Source organism: Bufo bufo, chromosome 10 (assembly GCF_905171765.1).
Source record: "Bufo bufo chromosome 10, aBufBuf1.1, whole genome shotgun sequence".
Lineage (NCBI taxonomy): Eukaryota > Metazoa > Chordata > Amphibia > Anura > Bufonidae > Bufo > Bufo bufo.
Window position 1 is genome coordinate 46446279 of NC_053398.1, and position 12006 is coordinate 46458284.

The following is a 12006-nucleotide window of genomic DNA, read 5'->3' on the forward strand; positions in this document are numbered from 1 at the left end:
ACGGTGAATGCAGACGTGGATGTTACTTAATTCATTTTCTGCTTGCCTGTTAGGATTCAGAACTCTCCTCTTGCTTAAAGTGTTTGTGCAAAGTTGTAAACCTATCCTCTGTCCGCAGATGAGGTTCTCTGCAGCAGGGGTCCGACCGCTGGCAACTTCATCGATCATGAGAATGTGCTCCTTTGTCTCCTTGTATTAACCCCTTAAGCCACAATGATGTACCTGTACGTCATGGACTGCGCTGTCTTAAGCCTCCATGACATACAGGTTCACCATGTCTGCAGATATGGTGACAGTGCTGAGACCCCGGCTGTTACACACAGCAAGGGATCTCGGCTAATCGTCCGGGGGCCAATGAGGGCGGTTACGGGGACGATAATCGCGCTGATTGTCTAGCCAATCAGAGGATCAAATCGCAGACTGAAGGGTTCCGTGACTGTGGGAATCAGAACCTTTTAAAATGTTTTAATCCCCCCCTCCCCCCCAGCTCTTAATTAGTGAGGAGCCCAGACCCCCCCCCCCCCCAATTTTAGGATGGCCAGTGGCAGCGCTGACCCCCTCCCTCACTCCCCCGCTGCACATCTCTTTCAGGATGGCCAGAGCAGTTAGCAGAGTGTCAGCTGTAACATAAAGCTGACACTCTGCTTGAAACTGCCGACATCGTAGCTGGCACAGATATCGGACGTTTAACCCCTTCCATGCCACGGTCCATAGGGTAATTTATGGGTGGTTTCTACTATGTAAGCCCCACAAAGTGACTTCCTAATTTAACTGGTCCTTAAAAAGTGGGTTTTGGAAATTTTATTAAAAATTTTAAGAATTGCTTTTACATTTCTAACACTTCTAATGTCCTCAAAAAATAAAATGGCATTAACAAAATGATGCCAAGATAAAGGAGATATAATGTAAAGTTATAACTATTTTGTGAGGTATCGCTATCTGCCTTAAAAGCCGAAAAATTAAAATTGTGAAAATTGCTAATTAAGTTTTTTTTAAATAAATAAAGGTGATTTTATAGTGACTCAAATTCACCTCTATCATGAAGTACAATGTGTCTCGAGAAAACAGTCTCAGAATGGCTTGGATAAGTAAAAGCGTTCCAAAGTTATTACCACATAAAGTGACACATGTCAGATTTGCAAAATTTGACCTGGTCCTTGAGGTGAAAAAGAGCTTTGTACTGAACGGGTTAATGGGGTTGCACCTCGAAAAATATTCTACCGTTTTCAAACCAGCACCTGGATCTGAATACTTCTGTAATTGCATGTAATGAAACATTTTGTATAGTCACCGAGTTATTCAATAAAATGTATCTGTATAGCGCCACCTGCTGTTTGTTTTAGTCCTTATTTCTCCGTCGACCTCGCTAAGGTGTTCGCATGCGCTCCATTTAAATCTTCAACCGTCTTGTGCCCTATCATGTTGTAAGTTTACGACTTGGCACAAACCTTATAAGCTCTGAATAGACTTTTGAAAATTGGCAAAAATTAGTTTGGACTAGAAAGATTTCCTTATAATTCCCCCCCCCCCATTAGCTATAAAATATCTTCTTCATGTTGCGATTGGTCCAGGCAGATTAAAGGGGTTGTCTGGGTTCAGAGCTGAACCCGAACATATCCCCTTCTTTCCCCACTCAGCCCCTCTGACATGAGTATCGAAGTATTTCATGCTCCGATGCTCTCCCTTGCCCTGTGCTGTATCGTGCAGGGCAAGGACTTTTTTGTTTTATATTTTTATACTGCTAGGCAGAGGCTTCCTCCTAGCAGTGAGCCTGGTGATGTCACCGGCACTAGTGGGCGGGCTATAGCACTGCCCTAGCCTGCAGAAAAAAAAATAGGGCAGCGCTAAAGCCTACCCATCAGTGCCGGTGACGTCACCAGGCTCACTGCTAGGAGGAAGCCCCTACCTACCTTACCCATGGAGAGCCAGATACATCACCGGATCTCCAGAAAAAAAGCCCTTACCTTATGTGATACAGCGCAGCGCAAAGGAGAGCATCGGAGCATGAAATTCTCCAATGCTCATGTCAGAGTGGCTGAGTGGGGGAAGAAGGAGATATGTCTGGGTTAAGCTCTGAACCCGGACAACTCCTTTAAGGGGACAAGCACTTTTCCGAATACTATGCCCTTTGATTTTCTTTGGCATATATTGTATTGAGCTGCCCAGAAAAGTGCATTCCGAGATGCCCAACGACCATAACGTCTGACACATCTACAGTATTTTAAAGGTTCATTGTAATAATGGGTACAACAGCTCTGTGCCTGTGTGAAGGGAAACTGGGTGTTTGGGGTACTCTAAGGCTACTTTCACACTGCCGTTTCTGGGTCCGCCTGTGAGATCCGTTTCATGGCTCTCACAAGCGGCCCCAAACGGATCAGTTTAGCCCCAATGCATTCTGAATGGATGCAGATCCGTTCAGAATGCATCAGTTTGGCTGCGTTCCGCCTCCATTCCGCTCTGGAGGCGGACACCAAAATGCTGCTTGCATCGCTTTGGTGTCCGCATGACGAAGCGCAGCCAAACGGATCCGTCTGAACTAACAATTGAAGTCAATGGGGACGGATCCGTTTGACGTTGACACAATATGGTGCAATTGCAAACGGATCCGTCCCCCATTGACTCTCAATGTAAAGTCAGGACGGATCCGTCTGATTAACAATTAGACTTAGACTTTTTTTTTTTTACATAGAATGCAGACGGATCCGTTCTGAACGGATACCATTGTTTGCATTTATGGGTGCGGATCCGTCTGTGCAGATACCAGACGGATCCGCACCCAACGCAGGTGTGAAAGTAGCCTAACCGAGAAACAGCTGTCTATTTGTAAATGGTATGCAGTAAGCTCCCTCTAGTGGTGACTATAGGCAGCCAGGATTGTGTCTTTTTAAAGGGGATGTCCCATATGGCTGTTTATGACATATCCACAAGAAATGCCTTTTAATGTCCGATAGGTGCAGGTCCCACCTCTGGGATCTGCTCCTTTATCAAGAATGGGGCCTCTTCTCATGCCTCGGGGAAGCTGTGCATGCGCGGCTTTCTCAATTTACTGCCATGGGACTTCTGAAAATAGCAGAGTAAGCATGCTCGGCTGCACATGGGGCAACCTCTTTAAATGGGTTGTCATACTTCAGCAAGTGGCATTTATCATGTATAAATGTAGCTTAGTGAAATTGTCTGTATTATGTACGTATACCCCTTTTCATATGTACAGCACTATGGAATGAACGGCGCTTTAATAATAAAGAATAGTAATAATGTAGACAAAGTTAATGAAAGGCACTTACTAATATATTGTTATAATCCATATTGCTTCCTTTGCTGGCTGGATTTATTTTTCCATCACATTATACACTGCTCGTTTCCATGGTTACAGACCACCCTGCAATCCATCAGTGGCGGGCGTGCTTGCACACTATAGGAAAAAGCGCTGGCCTTTCTGGTGGCCGGGACCATGGGAGCGCAGATAGGCTAGTGCTTTTTCCTATATTGTGCAAGCACGACCACCACTGATGGACTGCAGGGTGGTCTGTAACCATGGAAACGAGCAGTGTATAATGTGATGGAAAAATGAATCCAGTCAGTAAAGGAAGCAATATGGATTATAACAATACATTAGTAAGTGCCTTGTATTAACTTTCTCTACATGATAAATGCCACTTACTGAAGAGAGACAACCCCTTTAATTTCAGGTTTGTGGAGTGAAGGTGGAGCGAAGGTGGAGCTCTGTCTTATGTAATGATATATCAAAGAAATGATGGAATAAATAAAAAAATTGGTGCTGAAGGAAAGATTCACTATAAGGTTTTCTCTGTAACTCAGTTTGAAAGTTAAATTTTTGAAGTTAAAGACCAAGATGACTTCACCGTATGTCCCAGTATATATAAAATAACATTGGTCGTATAATTTTCTTCCCAACAGAGCGGCCCCATCCGTCTTTTTATTCCTTACAAGCGTCGGAAAAAGGAAGGAGAGATGTCGTCCATCTCAGTCAAAAAAGACCAAACTAAGAACATCAGTCTTCTCCCTGCAACAGCAGAAGCCACTTGTAAGAACGTGAGAAAACTACGTGGTGGTGGTGGGGGCTTTCATCTTAGTGACATATAAGAAATGGATCTAAAACGGTGATATTCTTCTTTCTACAGCCGCAGCCTAGTTTTTCCATTCTCCTGGAATTCAGTTATTGATTCCTAGAACTGAGCTCTGCTACATGTCAGTCTGGCTGTGGCTCTCCTGCTTCCCTGGGATTTGTAGTTCCCCAGCAGCTGGAGAGCAACAGTTTGTAGTGCGTTTTGGCTCATGAAAGGGCGTCTGTTACCATGAAATGCACTGATAAAATAGGACATTTCACTTAGTGATCTGTTGCTTCATTCGGGAGGAAAGGTGCTTTTAATCCATATGCAAATTATCAGTTAAGTGCACCAAGGGCGGGCCCAAGGCACGCTGTGCACCTTTGCTCCTGCTTCCTCTGCCAGCCCCTCTCTCTCTCTCCTACTTTATTGACAGGACCAGGTTCTTGCATAGTCATTTCACCTGGCCCTGTCAGTCAAGAAAGTGAGGGAGAGGTAGGCTGGGGAAGCAGGAGGAGCAAGGGTGCACCGAGTGGCTTGGGCCCACCCTCGGTGCACTTTGCCCCTCATATGGATTAAAAGTACTTTTCCTACCTCATCATTACATGCGGCTGAGCTAGCCCTACAAGGCATTCCTGGTGACCAATTCTCTTTAAATCTGAATGTTTGAAAGTCTTACTGTCATTGTGAAATATATGAGAGAATTTCAAGAACTATATTTCAGGAATGAGTTCCAGTCAGTTACCTTGGCAGTTTGGAGCCTTAGAAAGGCTCCCAGGCCTGCCATAGTAAGCTGCCCTGCAGCACCGCTTAAGAGGAAGCCTTTTAAACTCATGTAGACTGCAGTAGAATTCTATTGCAGTCTGTGGGGCAATCAATCACAAGATCACATGTTGAAGTGCCCTAAGTTGACTAAAAATGACAGCAAAAAATAAAATAAAAAATGAGTAAAAAAATTAATGATCCCCTTTTCCCAATTTTACAGATCAAATAAACAATAAAAAAAAAGTATTGTATTTTTCAGACTGTAAGACGCAGCTGCCCATATGAGGCACCTAAGTTTTAGAGGCGGAAAATAAGCCAAAAAAATTTTGAACCAAGTGGTATGCTAAAATATTTATTAAAATAGAATAATGTTTCAACAATGTATGCAGCAGGAGACTACAGTATTTTTATGCTACAAAATTAATGGCAGAACTGTCAGTACTGCATCCTTCATAGTTATGGGGGCAGTGTAGCTGAGAAAATCAGTGGATGACGCACTGTTATGGGGGGCGGGTCTCCTGCTGATGCACTGTTATGGGGGGGGATCGCCTACACTCTATATGTATTTGCAGTAACCTCCCTTATTTTCTTACTCCCTTTACCATCACTATGTAATTTGGCTTTTCACGTGTCCCCCTGTCTCAGCGCGGGTCTCTTCTTTGTGCAGTTACGGTGTCCTCATCCGGACAGATCACAGCCACAGACTCGTTGGCCTTTGAAAGAGAAGCCGCTGCGGAAGCGACTACCATCCTGACGGATAGCCCTACGCAGGGAGATGTCTACACCGGAGCAGCAGGTGAGGGGTGGGAAATATGCTCGGTTTATATCCTGGGTCATCCACCTTTGTCACTGCAGCCGTTGTGGGCCTACAACTTCCTGCGTGCTCCATTCATTTCTGTGGGTGTTCAGAGAACAGTTGTTCAGCTGTGCATGCTGGGAGTTAAAGTTTTGCATCAGCCGTAATGCTGGACGTAGCTGACCCCTGGTGTATATTCATTATAATACACACTGACTACTGGACTTAAAGGGATTGTCTTATCATGGACAATGGGGGCATATTGCAAGGATGTACCCCCATTCTCTTATAGGTGCGGGTCCCACCGCTGGGAACCGCACCTATATCGAGAACGGAGCCCCGCAAGGTTGTGGCTGGAGGACTCCGGTCCGGCCCCCACCCTGTCCGGTACCACACTTGGGCGGCCCATGCTCCCATTCATTTCTATGGGGCCGACGGAAATAGCCGAGCCAGCGCTCGGCTATTTTCGCCGGCCTCATAGAAAATGAATAGAGGGCGGCTGCGCATACGCAGTGCGTCCTCCTTTACTCGCGGGGCTCCATTCTCAATATAGGTGCAGTTCCCGGCGGTGGGACCCGCACCTATAAGACAATGGGGGCATATCCTAGCGATATGCCCCCATTGTCCATGATGAGACAACCCCTTTAAGGGTGAGGCTTGTATTTTTTCAGTTTCATTCCCATTTGTACCAAGAGATAGGATACAGGATAAGAATCTCATCAGTGGGGATCCAGGTTCTGGGAAAATTGGTCCCGAGTCTTTCGAATGAATGAAGTGGTATTCGAGCATGCACACTTCCACTCCATTCCATTCTATATGGGACTGCCAGGAATAGACAAGCGCTGTACCTGGCTGTCGCCAGCCGTCCCAAAGGAGAATGAATGGAGCGGAAGTGTGCATACTTAATCACAGCTTCATTTATTCTGGGAACTTGAGACCCCTGTTCTCATGATCGGTGGGGGTCCCAGTGATCGGAACTTTATTGATCAGATGCTTGTCTTCTAACCTATGAACAGGATTTCAGTACAAACCTCTCCCAACATCTGTTTTTGTAAGAACATGCATTTCATTAAATGTTCATATGTGTCCCCATTGCTGAGAAAAATTATGTTTTAATATATGCAAAGGAGCCTCTAGGAACAACGGGGGTGTTACCATTACACCTGGAGGCTCTGCTCTCTCTGCAACTGCCGCGTCCTCTGCACTTTGACACGAGGGTGCGGCAGTTGCAGAGAGATCAGAGCCTGTAGGTGTAATGACAACGCCTCCGTTGCTCCTAGAGGTTAATTTGCATATATTAAAACTTCATTTTTCTCAGCAATGCGGGCACATATGAACATGGGACCAACACAGATGCCTTTAGCTGCCCAAGCGCACATGCAACAAGTCAGCCAGTTTCATGGGTACAAAGATGCCCTTTAAAGGGGTTGTCCAGTTTAAAAAACAAAAAAACAAAACGGCATTAAGCTATTATAAAAAAAAAAAAAAAAACACTTCCCCCTCTACAGTTCCTGAAGAGTGATGACTGTAATGCAGCACATAATTGCTGAGCCCACTGATTGGCTGCAGCCGTCACATGCTATATCGCTGATTGTAAGCAAAACCTGCAGCAGCAGCTTCATGAGCAAAGACACGTGCAAACATTGAAAACATGAATTACGGTATACTAAATTGCATTACTGCTATACTTACTATACATGAAAATTTGAAGCTCTTTGCACACATTTTTTAAGAAAATTGTGTTGGACCCATCTACCAAAGATTAGGTGGCTTCTGCAGATGGGGACCTAACACTATCAGAATTGGCTCTTCTGGACCCGAGCCTACGAAAATTGTGTTTATAGCTACAGTATACTCTATTTAAAGGGGTTTTCTGAGACTTTTATACTAATGACCTATCCCCTGGATAGGTCATCAGTATCTGATCGGTGGGGGTCGTACACCTGCTGATCAGCTGTTTGACAAGGCCAGCGCTTGCAGTAGCACCGCGACCTTCTCTCAGCTCACCAAGTACAGCGTCTTCTATTGTATAGCGGCTGTGCTTGATATTGCATAGGGCTGAGCTGCACCTAGGCCATGTGACTGATGAACGTGACGTCACTGGCCTAGGCAAAGCTGCGAGCAAGCCTTGACGCTACTCCAGCTGATCGGCAGGGGTCTCAGATGTCGGACCTCCACCGGTAAGATACTGATGACCTATCCAGGGGATAGGTCATTAGTATAAAAGTCTCGTAAAACCCCTTTAAATACAGTACATAAATGGTTCCTACACTGCCCTGAATTTTTGTAGTCTCAGAAACCCCTTTAAAAGCCATGGGCAGGTCAAAACTAAGGCAGCCACTCCCCGATTAAACAATGCAAAAAAATAAAATAAAAGTGGAGCAGCACCTCCACCATTGTAGGCACATGCACTGGTCTAATTCTATTCTTTTGTGCTGTAAACATAACCTGCAGGGACCACCGGGTCATCTGTGGTGGTGGGGGGGGGGGGGGGGGGGGTGTTGATGAGATGTTTTTTGCACCATGTATAGTCAGTTTTGATGGGATGAGTATCGGGCTTTATTTTTGTTGTTGGCTTGCATGCTGTAACAGACTTCTCAATATGGGCTTCACGATTATATTGCTGGTAGACAGATTTCATTTTTACTTTCATTAGTCACTTTGATTTTATTAATTTTTAATTTTGCTATCTTTATCCTGACACTGGTTGGAAAGACAACAAGGTGATATGTGAAAGAAGTAGGACATGGCCTCTGCAGTATTTATCAGCAGCACAGACCTTGGTCCAAAAGTGGTTTATACACAGATTTAAAGGCTATGTACACCTTTTGGGGACAATTTTTTTATGATTGCATTTTACTAATTTGGGTCTAAAATTATTTTTTTTCAACTGGTCTTTATTAAAAATATTGAACTGTACTGTCACAAGGGGGTTAACAGTTTTTCCAGCTGTGTGCTGGTCTAATAAACCTTATCTTACTGATAAGAAGGTGGCTTAAATAAGCATGTGTTTATGACAGATAAGGATTGAGCTTAAATGAGCGTTTATAAGGTCAGAGAACAGAGATGAGGAGTCCGTCATCTCCCCAACTGACGAAAAGAGAGAAAATCCACAGGCTGCTACTAGAGCATCTCAGCTCTGTACAGAGAAAAGGACTCCATATATATATTTTTTTTTAATAAAGACCATTTGAAAAAAAATACTTTTAGCTCATAATAAGTGATGACCAGAAATAAGGTCTGTGTTCAGCCACAACCACATAGAGAGCCATGAAACCATGCAAAGTATGTATTTTACATCTTTGTTGTCTCAGTTAAAACACGGTATCCTCCATGCATTTTAGATACCTTTTGCCTGCTTTTAATGAGGTAAAATGCAAACAATAATGTGCCTTGGAACCGTAGATGTGGCTGTGATGGTCCAGACCGGCTGTGTGATGGAGAGAAACAGCGGCCATATCCAGTTCCTGTTTTTAGCTTGTGTTGCTCTTGTTTTCTTGTTGCACACTGTCTCCCTTCTCTTCTGTGGCAGCACATAACCTTGGATGTGAGACATCAAAGTGCTAAATATATATATGTGCTCTACAGTGCTTGAAGCAACCCAGAGGTGCAAATTGGTATCAAAAGTATCAGTGAGACACAACTGGATAAAGTTTTTCCTCTCCGTCACCTCAGCTTCTCTTGCTATTTCTTCACAGCGACATCAAACATTATTTTCAACTCTTGACTATACAGCAGGAAACATGCTTTTAGGTAGATCAAGTCAGGCATAGAAAAAGAAAATTCTAATAGGTTGTATATATACATAGGTGCTTTATTTAGGTAATGCATTGTTGTGTTGTGCACATATGTCACTAACAATAATGCTACTAATAACTAATATAATACCATTTTTACAGTTTAGACTTGAGACTTTTTATTCCTCAGTCTACAAATTTTCAATACATTGTGGTTATTCCCAGCTAATTAGATATTAATTGCGATAGCAAAATGCCTTTAAGGTGGTAAAAATGATATCTCAGACAATGGGGGCATATTGCTAGGATATCGCCACCTCTAGGAGCTGCACCTACAATGAGAACGGAGCGGGGAAATGAATAAAGGGCGCACTGCGCATGTGCAGCCGACCTCTATCCATTTATATGGGGCCGACGAAAATAGCAGAGCGCTGGCTCTGCTATTTCCGTCTGCCCCATAGAAATGAATGGTAGCATTCACTTCTATGGGAGCAGCCCCGGGAAATCCTTTCTGTCCACCCCAGAGGTGGGACCCGCACCTATCAGACAATGGGGGCATATCCTAGCAATATGACCCCATTGTATGTGATAGGAATACCCCTTTTAAGTGCATCTCCACTGATGTAATTTCAAATTTCTAATTTAGAATCTGCCGCACACTCCAAGTATAGGAGGAAACTAAAATTACTAGCCTTAGTAGCCCTTTACTTCCTCCCTGCTGATTTCCACTACAGAGATTGCTAAGATAATTTTAAAGTTCAGTTGTACATGGGAGCCATGACTGCTTTCTATATATACACCCTTAGGCCTCTTGCACACGACCGTATGGCTTTTTGAGTGTTTTGAGGTCTGTATTAAACAGATCCGTTTTTTGTTTCAGTAGTGTTTCCGCCTCCATTCCATTTTGCCGTTCCGTTTTTTCCATTTGGATTCCGTTTTTTTGTTTGTTTTTTTCAGAACGGAAGCATGGCATATACAGTAATTACATAGAAAAATTAGGCTGGGTATAAAATTTTCAATAGATGGTTCATACAGATGCATTCTGTATCCGTTCCGGTTTTTTTACAGCCCTATTGACTTGAATGGAGCCACGGAACATGATTTGCATGCAATAATACATAGTAACATAGTACATAAGGCAGAAAAAAGACATTTGTCCATCCAGTTCGGCCTGTCATCCTGCAAGTTGATCCAGAGGAAGGCAAAAAAAAAAACTGTGAGGTAGAAGCCAATTTTCCCCACTTTAGGGGAATAAAAAATTCCTTCCCGACTCCAATCAGGCAATCAGAATAACTCCCTGGATCAACGACCCCTCTCTAGTAGCTATAGCCTGTAATATTATTACACTCCAGAAATACATCCAGGCCCCTCTTGAATTCCTTTATTGTACTCACCATCACCACCTCCTCAGGCAGAGAGTTCCATAGTCTCACTGCTCTTACCGTAAAGAATCCTCTTCTATGTTTGTATACAAACCTTCTTTCCTCCAGACGCAGAGGATGTCCCCTCGTCACAGTCCTGGGGATAAATAGATGATGGGAGAGATCTCTGTACTGACCCCTGATATATTTATACATAGTAATTAGATCTCCCCTCAGTCGTCTTTTTTCTAAAGTGAATAACCCTAATTTTGATAATCTCTTTGGGTACTGTAGTCCCCCCATTCCAGTTATTACTTTAGTTGCCCTCCTCTGAACCCTCTCCAGCTCTGCTATGTCTGCCTTGTTCACAGGAGCCCAGAACTGTACACAGTACTCCATGTGTGGTCTGACTAATGATTTGTAAAGTGGCAGGACTATGTTCTCATCACGGGCATCTATGCCCCTTTTGATGCAACCCATTGTCTTATTGGCCTTGGCGGCAGCTGCCTGACACTGGTTTTTGCAGCTTAGTTTGCTGTTTATTAAAATTCCTAGACATGTTCTATCTTTGAACGGAAATACGGAATGCATACGGAGTACATTCCGTTTTTTTGCGGACCCATTGAAATGAATGGTTCCGTATACGGAACGCAAAAAACTGAACATAAACGGGAAAAAAAATGTTCGTGAGCAAGAGGCCTTACACAGAGAATGCTATCATTCATTGATAATAGCCGAATGGGCCATCTTGAGCTTTAGAAAGGGAGTAGAATCTTTTCCCACAAAACCAATCTGCTCAGCTCCTCCTGCTCTATAACAGACAGGCTGCCTGCAGATTGCACTGCATTTTATGGTGACAGGTTCTCTCGAAATGGGTTTAAAAAAAAAAGAGAGAGAGACGCTAATCTTCTAAAATAATGATCCAATGCAGATAATTTGGTGGTCCCCGACCACAGCCAGGCAGTGGCTTCAGTGGTCTTGTGCCAAGCAGTAATACCACTAGCAGCCTGTAAACAAAAACTGTGCTAGATCAACAGAGGATGTAAGTGAATTTAAACATGCCTAGGATAATCATATATTTATGGTAAGAGAAAAATAATAAGGAAATAATAGCTGTCAATCTTTCTATGATTGAAGACGTTAGTACTGTTTTTAATTTATTTAATTTTTTTAGAACATTTGTGCTTTTTTGTTTATTTTTTTTTCAAACACTCCAACAGCTCCCATTAATATTTGCTGTAAACGGGAAATATCAAGCTCTCTGTATATAAAGTCATGTA

General features: G+C 43.4%; 1 protein-coding gene across 1 annotated transcript in view; it reads left to right on the top strand.

The window, feature by feature from the left end:
• The window catches only part of DEAF1 (DEAF1 transcription factor), an 83735-nt gene that overhangs the window by 55874 nt on the left and 15855 nt on the right, over positions 1-12006 (top strand). The window contains exons 7-8 of the mRNA XM_040409746.1: positions 3919-4045; positions 5500-5628. Coding sequence (XP_040265680.1) covers positions 3919-4045; positions 5500-5628 — 256 coding nt within the window. The remainder of the gene's footprint in view (positions 1-3918; positions 4046-5499; positions 5629-12006) is intronic.